General features: G+C 41.2%; 1 protein-coding gene across 4 annotated transcripts in view; it reads right to left on the bottom strand.

Annotated features, from left to right (window-relative positions):
* Window positions 1–1,992: 1,992 nt before the first annotated feature.
* The window catches only part of bor (ATPase family AAA domain containing bor), a 130,426-nt gene continuing 113,893 nt past the window's right edge, over window positions 1,993–18,525 (bottom strand). For all 4 annotated transcript variants that reach the window (XM_070103709.1, XM_070103710.1, XM_070103711.1 and 1 more), the window contains exons 13-14: window positions 17,809–18,007; window positions 1,993–2,828 (exon numbers count right to left, since the gene is read on the bottom strand). In XM_070103709.1, the coding sequence (XP_069959810.1) occupies window positions 2,715–2,828; window positions 17,809–18,007 (313 nt within the window). In that variant the 3' untranslated portion in view covers window positions 1,993–2,714. The remainder of the gene's footprint in view (window positions 2,829–17,808; window positions 18,008–18,525) is intronic.

Raw genomic sequence — 18,525 nt, forward strand, 5'->3', positions numbered from 1 at the left:
AAACCACAGAACTATGGCACTGATCCTCAAGGGGTTAAGGCAGAGTGCAGATTTAGGACAAGATCCTCAAGTACTTTCCAGGTATATCTTCTTTCTTCTTTCAACACACCGGCCGTATCCCACCGAGGCAGGGTGGCCCAAAAGGAAAAACGAAAGCTTCTCCTTTTACATTTAGTAATATATACAGGAGAAGGGGGGTTACTAGCCCCTTGCTCCCGGCATTTTAGTCGCCTCTTACAACATGCATGGCTTACGGAGGAAGAATTCTGTTCCACTTCCCCATGGAGGTAAGAGGAAATAAACAAGAACAAGAACTAGTAAGAAAATAGAAGAAAACCCAGAGGGGTGTGTACATATATATATGTATATGCTTGTACATGTATGTGTAGTGTGACCTAAGTGTAAGAAGAAGTAGTAAGACGTACCTGAAATCTTGCATGTTTATGAGACAGAAAAATGGACACCAGCAATCCTACCATCATGTAAAACAATTACAGGCTTTTGTTTTACACTCACTTGGCAGGACGGTAGTACCTCCCTGGGCGGTTGCTGTCTACCAACCTACTACCTAGTTCCAGGTATATATTATCATGTATTCCTCCCTCCTTGGCTTCAGTGAGTAATGGCAGTAGCTGCAGATTGCTTGCTGAACAAATTACCACACAAGTTATGAATTAGGCCACCAGGCAATTATGTCAAAGTGTAAAGTTGGCTATCAACAATTGAACAAGAGACTGTCAGACCAATTGGCCTGTTAAAAAGCAGTGATTATTCTTCTTGTGTGCATAGTAAGCACAAGGTAAATAGAATCTCATTACTAAATATTTCAGGAGGGTACATGATATATGGTACCATTTCCCTACCTAATGAAATGTGAATAGATAATTAATTAAAAGAATGTAATGACACTTAAAGTTACTACAGAAAGAGTCCCTCACTATAAGTTGTCTCTTGCTTATGATGAGTGAGAACCAGTTCATAAACTGTGGGAACTGGACACCACTGGTGTCCAGTTCCAATTGTCCAGTGACAATTTCACCTATAAGCAATATCTCAGGAATGTGAAATATGAGCTGAGACAATATTGGGTAAGACACTTGTGGAAGCTGAACAAACCTGACCTACTGATGAACTTTCTTATGGTCTATGGTCAAATGAAAGTGCAGCTTCACAAATTAAAGAAATGCCCTAAAGTACTAGCAGTTTACCATAAGATCATTCAACATAACTTGCACTTCTCACAACCTCCACCCTCTTCATACATATAACTTGCACCTTTCACTATCTCCACCCCACTCTCCCACACACAACTTGCATCTCTTACAACCTCCACTCCATACACACACAACTTGCACCTTTCACTATCTCCACCCCGCTCTCCCACACACAGCTTACACCTCTTACAACCTCCATCCCATACACACACAACTTGCACTTTTCACTACCTCCACCCTGCCCCACACACACAACTTGCATCTCTTACAATGTCTACCCTCCCCATTTGAAAAATTTGAATTCAGGAAGGATATAGGAAAGCACTGGTTTGGTAAAAGAGTTGTGGATGAGTGGAACAAACTCCCGAGTACCATCATAGAAGCTAAGACGTTGTGTAGTTTTAAAAGTAGATTAGATAAATACATGAGTGGGTATAGGTGGGTGAGAGTTGGACCTGACTAGCTTGCACTACTAGGTCAGATGCAGTGCTCTTTCCTTAACTGAATGTGACCTGACCTGACTAGGTTAGGGTGTTGGCTTAAGCTGGTAGGAGAATTGGACCTGCCTTGCATGGGTCACTAGACCTGTTGCAGTGTTCCTTCTTTCTTATGTTCATACAAAACTTGCACCTCTCACAACCTCCACCCTCCCCACAATCATGGAAGTATTTCAATAAATATGGAAGAAAACATACTAAGTTTTTAGAGATAGATGGTAGGTAGACATGGCAGGTACCTGAAATTGTTGATAGGGGGTAAAATTATGGCATACAGCAAAGCCTGTTAACAATTTATTAAATGATCTATTCATCATATACAATTTCCAACCAACTGCACAATTTTTGAAGAGGACCTACAAAAATATCAATAAAATTGTACTTCTAACAGAACAAAAAATTTGAACATCTGCAACATCAGTACTATACAATTATATTGCAAAAGACATTTTCTCATGATGAAACATTGGTGTGAAATGAGAAACATAAAAAATTTAATTAACTACATGTATGGTAAAAGAAGGCTAATTCTGGAATGCATTTGCATATTGTTTTGCACTATTTATTTCAAGGGCTAGAGCAAGAAATACTTTACCAGTGTGTTTGAGCAAGATTGGTATGACATTTTATTAGGGACTATTCTTTACTCATACTAACAATTTTAAACTATACAATTACTTCTTTTTAAAAAACAAAAACACTTTATACAGATTTTTCACACTGTGAAAAAAAATATATATATATATACAACTGTCTTAATTTTTTTTACTATTATTACTATAAAATTTTGTGAAACATTTACTGGATGAAGCACAATCATAATATAGTTTTCTTATGTATTAGGTATCTGATTTCAGCAATAATATCCTCACATCACATTGCCTAATTTTTGCAGTGTTCTTTATCATATAATCATTTATATTTTATTGGTATTTTTCATGTGTGAGGTCCAATCTTAAATTTACATCACTGGTAATTTAATTCCTAAATTAGCATCCTGTTCTCAGCTAATGGTATCAGGTTTTGCAGATGCTGCTGCTGCTGCTGCTTCTGAAGCTGCTACAACTGCAGCACTGAACAATGCTTTCTTGTCTTCATGAGAACTTCGCCAAGAAACCTACAAGAAATCAACATCATCACTGATACATAAATTGTTAAGAAGACAAATTTTTAAATGACTTAAGAATAATTTTCAAGTTGTTTATAGCCTATGTATGACATTCTTTCATGCATTATCAGAAGAAAGGAAAGTGAATGTTTTAAATTCCTGCTTCCACTGCATGTATGAAAAGAAAGGGAATATTTATTATTATATATTTCCTAAAAAAGGATACTTACAGAAAGAAAGTAACCCTTTTAGCCATTATGACATTTGCTGATGTTCGTAGCCAGAATTTCCAGCTGTATAGACAGCTACACATTTTGGAATTTAGAAAAAATGTATGTGCTGTCTGCTGGTTGAGCTTCACTGTGTGAACATTATCTAAGCTATGGAGATAGGAGAGGCTGAAGAGAAGAGAGGAAGAAGGAAAACAAAGAGTAAGGAGTAGGAGCAGGAAGCAGAAGAAGGTATGAAAGGATTTTGGTCTACCTTTGATGAGTTTTAAGTTTTTCTACTCCCAGAGCCTGGCCTTGGGCCAGGCTTGACTGGTGCTTGCCTGGTCAGCCAGGCTGTTGCTGCTGGGAGCCTGTTGGCCCACCTATCCATCACAGCCTGGTTGATCTGGCACCTGGTGAAGATGTCCAGTTTCCTCTTGAAGACTTCTACACTTGTCCCAGCAGTGTTTCTGATATCTTCTGGCAAGATGTTGAATAGTCTGGGGTCACAGACATGAAACACTGTTTCCTTATTGTGCCCACTGTGTGCAGGTTTGGGACCAGACCCTCAAGTACTTTCCAGTGAGTTCACATTTAGGACTTTAAGGAGTTCCCACTAATTTTAATGCTTTATTGGCTATATGCAGGCTGTAAATGATCTCTGTATCTCTTCCAGCTCTGATATCTCTCGTGCCCTGAACAGGGCTATCAACACTGAACAATATTCTAAATGAGAGGATCTCACCTTCCTGGATGACAACAGAGCCATTATCACAACTGTAAGGCGAATGATAGGATGGATAATGTGAACCTTCAAAACAAGGGATGCCAAGTCAATGATGATCCTCTTTATGTCACTTGTTCTACCTAGGCTCGAATACTGCTGCACACTAACAGCCCTTTTCAAGGCAGGCAAAATTGGAGATCTGAAGAATGTACAGAGGACCTTCAGTACATGTACGACCAAACAAATATGACCTGCCAGAACTTTGCTGTAAACTATTTCGTGTTTCTACGCATTTTTTTTTGTATTATTTGTATAAATAAGTCACCATGGGGCCTACAAAGATTAGTGATAACAGCCAACCAGACAGAAAATTGGTTGGGAAGAACTTGTTCAATACTCAAACGGAGCGGCACTCGAACAGCCTTCTGGAATGAATTAAGGTCGCATACCGAGGTTCCACTGTATTAGTTTAGTAAAGCAATTCAATTACTGGAAGGTTTGAAGGCCCTGGACCTGTACTCCTCAGAATGCAGGCAAGAAAGGTACAGTGGTCCCTCAATAATCGTCTGGCCTGATAGTTGTCCATTTCGGAAATAGTCGCGTTATTTCATCCAGACATTGGCTCGCAAATGGTCAGTTAACTCGCTAATCGTCCTTCGTCTGGGATGCACACTCATGGGCCTACAGGCCCCGGCCTTCCTTCCCAGTCAGTGTGCCATTGTTTACAGTGAGCGACGGTCCCCTCGTGTGTTCATACAAAATATTTCATAATACAGTGGACCCTCGCCTAACGCTATTAATCCGTTCCTGAGAGCTCAACGTTAGGCGAAATTATCGTTAGGTGAATTAATTTTCCCCATAAGAAATAATGGAAATCAAATTAATCTGTGCAAGACACCCAAAAGTGTGAAAAAAAATTTTTTTACCACATGAAATATTAATTTTAATACACACAAACTGAAGAAGACATGCACAGTTACATGACACTTACCTTTACTGAAGATCTGGTGATGATTGATGGGATGGGAGGAGGGGAGTGTGTGGATGGTCTTAGTGTTTAGAAGGGGAATCCCCTTCCATTACGACTTGAGGTAGCAAGTCCTTTTCCGGGGTTACTTCCCTTCTTCTTTTAATACCACTAGGACCAGCTTGAGAGTCACTGGACTTCTGTCGCACAACATATCTGTCCATAGAGGCCTGTACCTCTCGTTCCTTTATGACTTTCCTAAAGTGTTTCACAACATTGTCAGTGTAATAGTCACCAGCACGGCTTGCAATAGGTGTGTGAGGGTGATTTTCATCCATAAAGGTTTGCACTTCAAGCCACTTTGCACATATTTCCTTAATCTTTGAAGTAGGCAACTTCTTCAATTTCTCTCTCCCCTCCTCCAAAGCAGTTTCCTCAGGTGTGGCCTCTTGCTGTTGAAGATGATCTAGCAGCTCATCAGGGGTTAGTTCTTCATTGTCCTCCTCCACCAACTCTTCCACATCCTCCCCACTAACCTCCAACCCCAAGGACTTCCCCAATGCCACAATTGATTCCTCAACTGGCATACGCTTCTCAGGGTTAGCCTCAAATCCTTCAAAATCCCTTTTGTCTACACATTCTGGCCACAGTTTCTTCCAAGCAGAGTTCAAGGTCCTCTTAGTCACTCCCTCCCAAGCCTTACCTATAAGGTTTACACAACTGAGGATATTAAAGTGATTTCTCCAAAACTCTCTTAGAGTCAATTGAGTTTCTGAGGTCACTACAAAGCACCTTTCAAACAGAGCTTTTGTGTACAGTTTTTTAAAGTTTGCAATGACCTGCTGGTCCATGGGCTGCAGGAGAGGAGTGGTATTAGGAGGCAAAAACTTGATGTTAATGAAGCTCATGTCTGCAGAAAGTCGCTCTGCCACGTCTGAAGGATGACCAGGAGGCACTTCAGGTCAAATTTATTTTCAATTAGGTAATTTTTCACAGTGGGGGGCAAATGCATGGTGTAACCAGTCATAGAAAAAGTCCCTAGTGACCCATGCCTTACTGTTTGCCCTCCACAGCACACACAAATTAGCCTTGAGGATATTCTTTTGCCTGAACGCTCTGGGAGTTTCAGAGTGATACACCAATAAAGGCTTCACTTTGCAATCACCACTAGCATTGGCACACATCAACAGAGTAAGCCTGTCTTTCATAGGCTTGTCCTGGGAGTGCCTTTTCCTCCTGAGTATTGTAGGTCCTGCTTGGCATTTTCTTCCAAAACAGGCCTGTTTTGTCACAATTAAACACTTGTTCAGGTTTCAGTCCTTCACTGTCTATGTACTCCTTGAATTGATGCACATATTTTTCAGCTGCTTTGTGGTCCGAACTGGCAGCCTCACCATGCCTTATCACACTATGTATGCCACTACGATTCTTAAATCTTTCAAACCAACCTTTGCTGGCCTTAAATTCACTCACATCACCACTAGTTGCAGGCATTTTTCTAATTAAATCCTCATGCAACTTCCTAGCCTTTTCACATATGATCGCTTGAGAGACGCTATCTCCTGCTATCTGTTTTTCGTTTATCCACACCAATAACAGTCTCTTAACATTTTCTATCACTTGCGATCTCTGTTTCGAAAACAAAGTTGCAACTTAGGCAAGAACAGCTTCCTTGATTGCCGTTTTCTTGGTCACAATAGTAGCGATGGTTGATTGGGGTTTACTATATAACCTGGCCAGCTCGGAGACACGCACTCCACTTTCATACTTAGCAATGATCTCTTTCTTCATATCCATAGTAATTCTCACCCTAGAAGCTTTCTTGGGGCCCATGGTCACTTATTTTGCAGGTGAAATCACTAAAAACGCTGTGATAATACTAAATGTTCCGATTGTATGCTTGGATGTGACTGCGGAGGCTGGCTTGTAAACACTGCCACCCATGGAACAAGTGAGGCTGGCTCAGGCTGCACGTGGACGCGTCTCGGACGAATCGCATTGGGCGAGTTTTTTAGCGCTAGGCGAGGCAAAATTTTTGTGTTAAAATGTATCGCTAGGTGGATTTAACGTTATGCGATGCCATCGTTAGGCGAGGGTTCACTGTACAGTGGACCCCCGGTTCGCGATGCTATCGGTATCCGATAAATCCGGCAGCCGATGCATTATATCGCCAAAAATTTGCCTCGGTTCCCGTTACAAAACCCAGTATGCGATGCGATTCATACGAGACGTGTCCATTCGTGGCCTGAACTGCCCCGTGTGTGCCAGTGTTTACAAGCCAGCCAGTGTGCGCGCATCTAAGGATACATTTGGTACATTCCAAATTATCCATATTATCACTGTTTTTGGTGCTTGTTTCTGCAAAATAAGTCACCATGGGCTCCAAGAAAGCTTCTAGTGCCAACCCTGTGGTAAAAAGGGTGAGAATTAGTATGAAAATTAAGAAAGATTTTGAAGGGTTTGGGGCTAACCCTGAGAAGCCTATGCCAGTTGTGAAATCCATTGTGCCTACTTCAAAAATTAAGGAAATGTGTGCAAAGTGGGTTGAACTGCAAACCTTTATGGATGAAAATCACCCTAACACAGCTATTGCAAGCCGTGCTGGTGACTATTACAATGAGAATGTTGTGGCCCATTTTAGACAAATCTTAAAGGAATGGGAGGTAAAGACCTCTATGGACAGATATGTTGTGCGACAGAAGTCCAGTGACTCTCAAGGTGGTCCTAGTGGCATTAACCCTTTGACTGTCGCAACCCCCAATCCTGAGGTGTCTCCTGGTGTCGCAAAATTTCAAAAAAAAAAAAAAAAAAAAAAAAAAAAAAAAACAATCTTATGAAATGATAGAGAATCTTTTCTCGATTGTAATGACACAAAAAAAACGAAATTTGGTGGAAAACTGACGGAATTATGCTCTCGCGAAGTTAGCGATCTCGGCGATATTCACAAATCGGCGATTTCGCCCACTTTGAGCCCTATTTTCGGCTAATTCCATTGTTCCAGTCGACCAAACTCATAGCTATTTGTTTAGAACTCCATTTTTTCTATCGATTGAGTACAAGAAACTGCCCATTTACCGATTTCAATTACCCAATAATGTGGTCAGAAATTTGCAATTTGGCCAATTTCACGAAAATTAAAAAATATGACAATTTCAAAATAAGGTCCAGAATGAACAATGCAGACATTCCTGGCTCTAAAATAACATTTTCTTTGTTCATCAGTCATGTCTCCAGGCCCCTCTGATATTACTCTTGCTTTCTATTTTGAATTTTTATTCAAACAAAACATAGAAGACTTACTATTATGCAGACTACTGCAATACTGTAATAATTGTATAAATAACATCAACCCATTTATGACTGCATATTAGAATGGCTAGTTGGACATTTATTGGACAATGACATCATTTGTTTACTTTTGAACATTGGCAAAAATCAAACATTTCCCCTACTTTGAGCTCCATTTCCAGGTTCTTTTTATAGTAAAATCAATCAAAATCACCTCTATTTCTATAATATGTTTTCCATTCTATCAAATGAGACCAAGAAAACGAGAATACAACCATAAATACTATACGAAAATAGACCACAAAGTCGGCATTTTAATTAAAAAAAAAATGGTCGGAGTTTTTTTTTCGCATTATGCACTGCATGCTCCAGGATTTTTTTTATATGGTGCACACTGACCACACAGACCCATTCTCTCACATGTGGGCCTACCAGCTTTCTCCTGCTTGATTTGAAGCCGCTAGAATTTATGAGTATATATACGTCAAACACGGTACCTCGTAAGACGTATATATACGGCCGCGACAGTCAAAGGGTTAAAAGAAGAAGGGAAGTAACCCCGGAAAAGGACTTGCTACCTCAAGTCCTAATGGAGGGGGATTCCCCTTCTAAACAATAGGTTCAACACTCTCCCCTCTTCCCATCCCATCAATCATCACCAGATCTTCATTAAAGGTAAGTGTCAATTATTCTATTGTTATTATTCTATTGTTATTGTTGTTATTTTAATTATTATATTGCATTAAACTTAATATTTCATGTGGTATAAGTTTTTTTCATACTTTTGGGTGTCTTGCACGGATTAATTTGATTTCCATTATTTTATTTATTTATATTTATTATCACACTGGCCGATTCCCACCAAGGCAGGGTGGCCCGAAAAGAAAAACCTTCACCATCATTCACTCCATCACTGTCTTGCCAGAAGGGTGCTTTACACTACAGTTTTTAAACTGCAACATTAACACCCCTCCTTCAGAGTGCAGGCACTGTACTTCCCATCTCCAGGACTCAAGTCCGGCCTGCCGGTTTCCCTGAATCCCTTCATAAATGTTACTTTGCTCACACTCCAACAGCACGTCAAGTATTAAAAACCATTTGTCTCCATTCACTCCTATCAAACACGCTCACGCATGCCTGCTGGAAGTCCAAGCCCCTCGCACACAAAACCTCCCTTACCCCCTCCCTCCAACCCTTTCTAGGCCGACCCCTACCCCGCCTTCCTTCCACTACAGACTGATACACTCTTGAAGTCATTCTGTTTCGCTCCATTCTCTCTACATGTCCGAACCACCTCAACAACCCTTCCTCAGCCCTCTGGACAACAGTTTTGGTAATCCCGCACCTCCTCCTAACTTCCAAACTACGAATTCTCTGCATTATATTCACACCACACATTGCCCTCAGACATGACATCTCCACTGCCTCCAGCCTTCTCCTCGCTGCAACATTCATCACCCACGCTTCACACCCATATAAGAGCGTTGGTAAAACTATACTCTCATACATTCCCCTCTTTGCCTCCAAGGACAAAGTTCTTTGTCTCCACAGACTCCTAAGTGCACCACTCACTCTTTTTCCCTCATCAATTCTATGATTCACCTCATCTTTCATAGACCCATCCGCTGACACGTCCACTCCCAAATATCTGAATACGTTCACCTCCTCCATACTCTCTCCCTCCAATCTGATATTCAATCTTTCATCACCTAATCTTTTTGTTATCCTCATAACCTTACTCTTTCCTGTATTCACCTTTAATTTTCTTCTTTTGCACACCCTACCAAATTCATCCACCAATCTCTGCAACTTCTCTTCAGAATCTCCCAAGAGCACAGTGTCATCAGCAAAGAGCAGCTGTGACAACTCCCACTTTGTGTGTGATTCTTTATCTTTTAACTCCACGCCTCTTGCCAAGACCCTCGCATTTACTTCTCTTACAACCCCATCTATAAATATATTAAACAACCACGGTGACATCACACATCCTTGTGTGAGGAAAATTGATTCGCTTTCCGATAATTTTGGTTTACGATGAGCTCTCAGGAACGGATTAATATCGTGAACTGGGGGTCCACTGTATTCCATTCATTTTAGTGTTTGCAAGTGCTAAATAAGCTACCATGGCTCCAAAGAAAGCTCCTAGTGCCAAGCCTGCGGTAAAGAAGGTGAGAAATACGACTGAATTTAAGAAAAACATCATTAACAAAATGAAAGTGGCGTACGTGTGGGCGAACTGGCTAGGATGCATAACAAATCCCGTACAACCATATCTTCCATCATAGCCAAGAAAGAGGAAATCAAGGAAGCTGTTGTTGCAAAGGGGGTAAATATGCTGACAAAAATGAGATCACCAGTTCTCGAAGATGTTGAGAAGTTATTATTGGTGTGGATAAACGAGAAACAATTAGCAGGAGATAGTCTTATGACGTCGATTATTTGTGAAAAGGCTAGGCAGTTGCATGATGATTTGGTAAAGAAATTGCCTGCAACTAGTGGTGATGTGAGTGAATTTAAGGCCAGCAAAGACTGGTTTGAGAGATTTAAGAAGCGTACTGGCATGCACAGTGTGATAGGGCATGGTGAGGCTGCCAGTTTGGACCAAAAAGCGGCTGAAAAATATGTGCAGGAATTCAAGGAGTACATAGAGGCTGAAGGACTGAAACCCGAACAAGTGTTCAATTGTGACAAAACAGGCCTCTTTTGGAAGAAAATGCCAAAGAGGACCTACATTACTCAGGAGGAAAAGGCACTGCCAGGACACAAGCCTATGAAAGACAGGCTGGCGCTCATGTTCTGTGCTAATGCTAGTGGGGATTTCAAAGTGAAGCCATTACTAGTGTACCATTCTGAAAATCCCAGAGTGTTCAAAAAAAAAAAAAAAAGTTATAAAGAGTAAATTGTGTGTGTTTTGGAGATCTAATAATAAGGCATGGGTCACGAGGGAAATTTTCGTCGAGTGGTTCAATGGAGTGTTTGGCCCTAGTGTGAAGAATTACCTCCTGGAAAATAAATTGGATCTCAAGTGCCTCCTAGTAATGGACAATGCACCTGCTCATCCTCCAAACTTGGATGACCTAATTCTGAAGGAGTTTGGGTTCATCACAGTAAAGTTCTTGCCCCTGAATACCACTCCTCTCCTCCAGCCCATGGACCAGCAGGTCATTTCAAACTTTAAAAAACTCTACACCAAAGCAATGTTTGAAAGGTGCTTTAATGTGGCCTCAGACACTCACTTGACCCTAAGAGATTTTTGTAAAGAACACTTCAGTATTCTCCATTGCATAAGCCTTAGGTAATGCTTGGGAGGGAATGACTACCAGGACTCTGAACTCTGCTTGGAGAAACTTGTGGCCAGATTGTGTCCACAAGAGGGATTTTGAAGGGTTTGAGGCAGCCCCTGATGAGCCTATGTCAATTGTGAACTCTATTGTGGCATTGGGGAGTTCCATGGGGTTGGATGTGAGTTTGGAGGATGTGGAAGAGTTGGTGGAGGACCACAATGAAGAGCTAACCACTGAGGAGCTGCAAGAGCTTCAGCAGGAACAGTAACAGATCGCAGTTCAGAATCTTGCTGCAGAGGAGGAGGAAGAGAGATGGAAGAAGGTGCCTTCTTCAGAAATTAAGGAGATTTTTGAAATGTGGGGTAGGATGGAAAGATTTATGGAGAAACATCACCCTGAGAAGGACGTTGCAAGCCATATCGGCAACTTGTACAGTGACAGAGTCTTGGCCCATTTTAGGGAAGTTTTAAAGAGATGCCAGAAACAGAGCTCTCTGGACACTTTTTTTGCGAGACAGGACTCCAGTGACTCTCAAGCTGGTCCTAGTGGCATTAAGAAACAGAGAAGAGAAGTAGCCTCAGAAAAGCACTTGGTACCTGAGGTGTTGATGGAAGGGGATGCCCCTTCCAAACAGTAATTCAATCTCTCTCCTCCTCCAGTCTTCCATACACTAAGAAGAATAGCAAATAAAGGTAAGTGTTATGCTGTTAATGTTTCATTCATCATGTCCCATTGTATTGTTTATGTACTATACATCTATATTTCATGTAAAATTTTTTTTGTTTTGATACTTCTGGGTGTCAGGAACAGATTAATTGTATTTACATTATTTCTTATGGGGAAAATTGATTCGAAAATTGTCTATTTCGATAATAGTCCCACTTCCAGGAATGGATTAAGGACGATAATTGAGGGACCACTGTACTTCATAATTTACACCTGGAAAATCCCAGAGAGACTGGTCCCAGATCTGCACAGAAATCACTCCCTATGAAAGCAAAAAACTTTGCAAATGATGCCACATAACCCGACTGAAAAGCAGGGGTGTCAGGAGTACACTGGGAGAACATAAGAACATAAGAAAGGAGGAACACTGCAGCAGGCCTGTTGGCCCATACTAGGCAGGTCCTTTACAATTCATCCCACTAACAAAACATTTGCCCAACCCAATTTTCAATGCTACCCAAGAAATAAGCTCCGATGTGCAAGTCCCACTCAAATCCAACCCCTCCCACTCATGTACTTATCCAACCTAAATTTGAAACTACCCAAAGGCCTAGCCTCAATAACCCAACTAGGTAGACTGTTCCACTCATCAACTACCCTATTTCCAAACCAATACTTTCCTATGTCCTTTCTAAATCTAAACTTATCTAATTTAAATCCATTACTGCCGGTTCTCTCTTGGAGAGATATCCTCAAGACCTTATTAATATCCCCTTTATTAATACCTATCTTCCACTTATACACTTTGATCATGTCTCCCCTCATTCTTCGATCATGTCTCCCCTCATTCTTCGTCTAACAAGTGAATGTAACTTAAGAGTATTCAATCTTTCTTCATAAGGAAGATTTCTAATGCTATGTATTAATTTAGTCATCCTACGCTGAATGTTTTCTAATGAATTTATGTCCATTCTGTAATATGGAGACCAGAACTGAGCTGCATAATCTAGGTGAGGCCTTACTAATGATGTACAAAGCTGCAGTATGACCTCTGGACTTCTGATGCTTACACTTCTTGATATAAATCCCAGTAATCTATTTGCCTTATTACGTACGATTAGGCATTGCTGTCTTGGTTTAAGGTTGCTGCTCACCATAACCCCCAAGTCCTTTTTGCAATCTGTATGGCTAAGTTCTACATCATTTAACTTATAAGTGCTAGGATTATGGACACTCCCGAGCTTCAGAACCTTAAGTGACAATAAGTGTCACAGGTCCAAGGCTGTTCAACAGCCTCCCCATAAAGGGGATATAAATAAGGTCTTGAGGATCTCTCTCCAAGAGAGAACCTGCAGTAATGGATTCAAATTAGACAAGTTTAGATTTAGAAAGGATATAGGAAAGTATTGGTTTGGAAATAGGGTAGTTGATGAGTGGAACAGTCTACCTAGTTGGGTTATTGAGGCTAAAACCTTGGGTAGTTTCAAATTTAGGTTGGATAAATACATGAGTGAGAGGGGTTGGATTTGAGTGGAACTTGCATATGAGAGTGGATAGAGTTATCAGAGCTTATTTCTTGGGTGGCATTGAAAATTGGGTTGGGCAAATGTTTTGTTAGTGAGATGGATTGTAAAGGACCTGCCTAGTATGGGCCAACAGGCCTGCTGCAGTGTTCCTTCTTTCTTATGTTCTTATAAGGGGGCCTTACCAATATATCCCTAGCTGTCTTCAAGATGGAATTGGACAGATATCTAATGCCTGACCAGCCAGGCTGTGGTTTGTATATTGGATTGCATGTAGCCAGTAACAACAGCCTGGTTGTTAAGGCCCTGATCCATCATGAGGCCTGGTCATGGACTAGGCTGCAGGGGCACTGAACCCAGGAACACATGCATGCACACATTTTTTTTTCAACAAACCGGCCGTATCCCACTGAGGCAGGGTGACCCAAAAAAAAGACACTTTCACCACTGTCTTTGTAGAGGTGCACAGATATGACAGTTTGGATGTCACTCTAAACAGCCAATATCCTAAATCCCTCCTTTAAGGTGAAGGCACTGTACTTCATACCTCCAGGACTCAAGTCCAGCTAACTGTAATAAATTTGGTAGAATTACCGACAATATGTAAAGTAAAAGGACACAAGTGCAACTAATGTGACATTTATTGTGGCAACGTTTCGCTCTCCAGGAGCTTTATCAAGCCATTACAAACAATACATGGACACAGAGGGTATATAAAGGCTCAGAGTGAGGTGAATACTAGTGAGGTACCATTTCGATGTTCACTAGTGGTAGTAGTAGTAGTAGTAGTAGTAGTAGTAGTAGTAGTAGTGACAAAAGTAATACAATATGGTAGAGCAATTAATTCGTACATGAGTAAAAGGATATAAAAGCTATTACTTGGGTAACATAAAAATAGGTTGGACAAATATAAACTGGAATGAGGCAGCTTGTTTCAGTGTTCACTCTCTGTGCTTGTGTAGTATAACAGGAGAGACTATGTGATGGCAGGGTTTACTGTTTTCAGGAGGATTCTTGCTAAGACTTCGGAGATGGTGAAGCTGCCGTTGTTTTGTTTAATTGTATTCGAAACAGCGATCAGTGCTGATTCAAGGCACTTGCGTGTGCGGAAATTAGTTTCTTTTATCACTAATTGGGCGTCTCTGAATTTCATAAGATGATTGGTGGAATTTCGGTGTTGTACACAGGCGTTGTTTAAGTTGTCGTTCCTACATGCGTATATGTGTTCATTGAGGCGGGTGTCGAGGTTTCTTGCTGTTTCACCTACGTAGATCTTGTCACAGCCTCCACAGGGTATAGTGTAAACTCCTGCATTGACTGGTTCGTGGTGCTTGGGTTTTGTCCTGGTTAGATCCTTTATTGAAGTGGTAGAAGCGATGGCGACTCTGGTGTTAGCTTGTGAAAGTACTTTTGAGACGTTTAGTGCAACCTGGCTGTTGGGAAGAATTATAACTTTGTTGGGAGCGGTGTTGATGCGTGGAGAATTGATGATCTGAAGAGCTCTTTTCTTGCAGTCTTTGATGAAAAAAGAAGGAAATTGTAACTCAGTGAATGTTTGGTGAATGTAAGTACATTCCTCGTCAAGAAACTCAGGACTACAAATTCGGTATGCTCTTAGGAAAAACCCGATGATGATGCCTCTTTTGGTCTTGGTATCTTGACTGGAATAGAAGTGTGTGAGAAGGGAAGAAACTTCTGTACTTGTTACCAAGCAACCCTAAACCAGCACACATGTATGGTCTACCCAAGACCCATAAACACAATATTCCTCTCAGACCAATCACGTCAGGAATAGGCAGTGCTCCACACAAACTAGCCGGAGTTCTTGCCAAACATCTTTCCTGCCTTCTGGGGACCATCAGCCCCGCTCATCTTAAACACTCAGGCGACCTTCTCAACCGCATCCGTAACCTCTCCATCCGTAACAAGAAACTAAGCAGTTTGGATGTGACTTCCCTCTTCACAAAAGTACCTACCAAAAAAGCCATCGAGGTTCTACGACGTAAAGTCAACCAGGACCTTAATCTTCCTTTACCTCCCGGAGATTTTGTTGACTTGATTGAACTCTGTGTTAACTTCAACTGTTTTTCCTTCAATAACAAGCTCTACAAACAAACCTACGGCATGGGAATGGGGTCCCCAATAAGTGCCGTCCTAGCCAACTTATACATGGAACACCTAGAGTCCGAACACTTCACCCACATCATCCCTTCAAGCGTCACTTGGTTACGTTACGTGGATGATGTCCTCGTAATAACTCCAAAACGTTTTGATGTACGGGATCTTCAGGCAAGGCTCAACGCAGTTGAACCAGCGATTCAGTTTACACTAGAAGAAGAGTCCAATGACAAGCTACCTTTCCTCGACGTCCTCATTCACAAAGTAGACAACAACCTAAGATTTCAAGTTTATCGGAAACCCACCAATAAAAATGATCTCACACACTTCTATTCCAGTCAAGATACCAAGACCAAAAGAGGCATCATCATCGGGTTTTTCCTAAGAGCATACCGAATTTGTAGTCCTGAGTTTCTTGACGAGGAATGTACTTACATTCACCAAACATTCACTGAGTTACAATTTCCTTCTTTTTTCATCAAAGACTGCAAGAAAAGAGCTCTTCAGATCATCAATTCTCCACGCATCAACACCGCTCCCAACAAAGTTATAATTCTTCCCAACAGCCAGGTTGCACTAAACGTCTCAAAAGTACTTTCACAAGCTAACACCAGAGTCGCCATCGCTTCTACCACTTCAATAAAGGATCTAACCAGGACAAAACCCAAGCACCACGAACCAGTCAATGCAGGAGTTTACACTATACCCTGTGGAGGCTGTGACAAGATCTATGTAGGTGAAACAGCAAGAAACCTCGACACCCGCCTCAATGAACACATATACGCATGTAGGAACGACAACTTAAACAACGCCTGTGTACAACACCGAAATTCCACCAATCATCTTATGAAATTCAGAGAAGCCCAATTAGTGATAAAAGAAACTAATTTCCGCACACGCAAGTGCCTTGAATCAGCACTGATCGCTGTTTCGAATACAATTAAACAAAACAACGGCAGCTTCACCATCTCCGAAGTCTTAGCAAGAATCCTCCTGAAAACAGTAAACCCTGCCATCACATAGTCTCTCCTGTTATACTACACAAAGCACAGAGAGTGAACACTGAAACAAGCTGCCTCATTCCAGTTTATATTTGTCCAACCTATTTTTATGTTACCCAAGTAATAGCTTTTATATCCTTTTACTCATGTACGAATTAATTGCTCTACCATATTGTATTACTTTTGTCACTACTACTACTACTACTACTACCACTAGTGAACATCGAAATGGTACCTCACTAGTATTCACCTCACTCTGAGCCTTTATATACCCTCTGTGTCCATGTATTGTTTGTAATGGCTTGATAAAGCTCCTGGAGAGCGAAACGTTGCCACAATAAATGTCACATTAGTTGCACTTGTGTCCTTTTACTTTCCAGCTAACTGGTTCAATGAATCCCTTCATGAAATATTACCCTGCTCACACTCCAACAGCGCATCAAGTCTCAAAAATCATTCATCTCCACTCCTATCTAACATGCTCACACATGCCTGCTGTATGTCCAAGCCCCTTGCACACAAAACCTCTTTTACCCCCTCCCTCCATTGTTTCCTAGGATGATCCCCTACCCCTCCTCCCTTCCACTACAGATTTATATACCCTCCAAGTCAACCTATTGTGCTCCAGCCTCTCTAAATGACCAAACCACCTCAATAACCCCTCTTCAGCCCTCTGAATAATACTTTTAGTAACTCCACAGCTCCTCCTCCTAATTTCCACACTACAAATTCTCTGCATAATATTTACACCACATACTGTCCTTAGACATGACATCTCCACTGCTTCCAGCCTCTTTCTTGCTGCAGCATTCACAACCCATGCTTCACACCCATATAAGAGCGTTACTGTGCTAGTACTACTATACTCTTGTACATTTAGAATATTTTTTTTCAACAAACCAGTAGGGTGACCTAAAGAGAAAAATGAAAGTTTCTCTTTTTTAAATTTAGTAAGGTATATCTGGAGTCTACCTGGAGGGTATTCCAGGGAACAATGCTCCTGCGGCTCAGTCCACGACCAGGTCTCTCGGCAGGAGGAGGAGAAGGAGTTACTAGCCCTTTGCTCCCAGCATTTTAGTTGCCTCTTACGACACGCATGGCTTTTGGAGGAGGAATTCTGTTCAACTTCCCCATGGAGGACATTTAGTATTTATCTAATAGAAACCATTATAAGTTTACTACTAGATAAGTAAACACACACTGTACCTTATATTTCTTATGCTGAACAGTTGCTTCTGCTCTACGTCGCATAATATCTTCTGTGAAAATACCTTCAAGGGATGCATATGTTGTCATTTGCCAGTCTAATGCCAAGTTGGTGATTTCTCTGCCTGACATACCTTCAGTAATCTTGGCCACATATGAGCATGCTTGACTGTAGTCAAAATCTGCTACTTTTAATCTCCTGCAAATCAATGAATATAATTAAAAGCTTAAACTTAATATACACAATATGCACTCATACTACTGTGCCTATTACATATACATAAATGTATAGAACAATCAATCCCAATATAAACCCTTCTATGAAACTTTTCCTTGATAGCTGCAGCAGAACACACAGGACACAAAAACCTCCTTGACATCCCCTGTGTCTGACTCAACCTGTGTGAAAATTCAATGCGTATAAAAGGCTGTCAGTGGAAAGCTAATGGCATACTGGAAACAGGAGGTGGAGGAGAGGAGGGGGTATGTTACTGCTTGGAAGGAGAGTCACCTTCTATTAATATGTCAGGCAACTGTCCTAGTGCTGTTTCTTTTCTTTGTCTCTTTTCATCACTAACACCTTGTTCTGGCTCACTGGTTCTTTGTCTCACTAAAAACCTGTCCTGAGGTGTGTTTCAGGCTCTGCTTTAACACTTGTCTAAATTGAGACATTACACTGTCATTGTGCATGTTTGTGAGATGGATGACCACTGCTTT

Source organism: Cherax quadricarinatus, chromosome 87, assembly GCF_038502225.1.
Source record: "Cherax quadricarinatus isolate ZL_2023a chromosome 87, ASM3850222v1, whole genome shotgun sequence".
Classification (NCBI taxonomy): Eukaryota; Metazoa; Arthropoda; class Malacostraca; order Decapoda; family Parastacidae; genus Cherax; species Cherax quadricarinatus.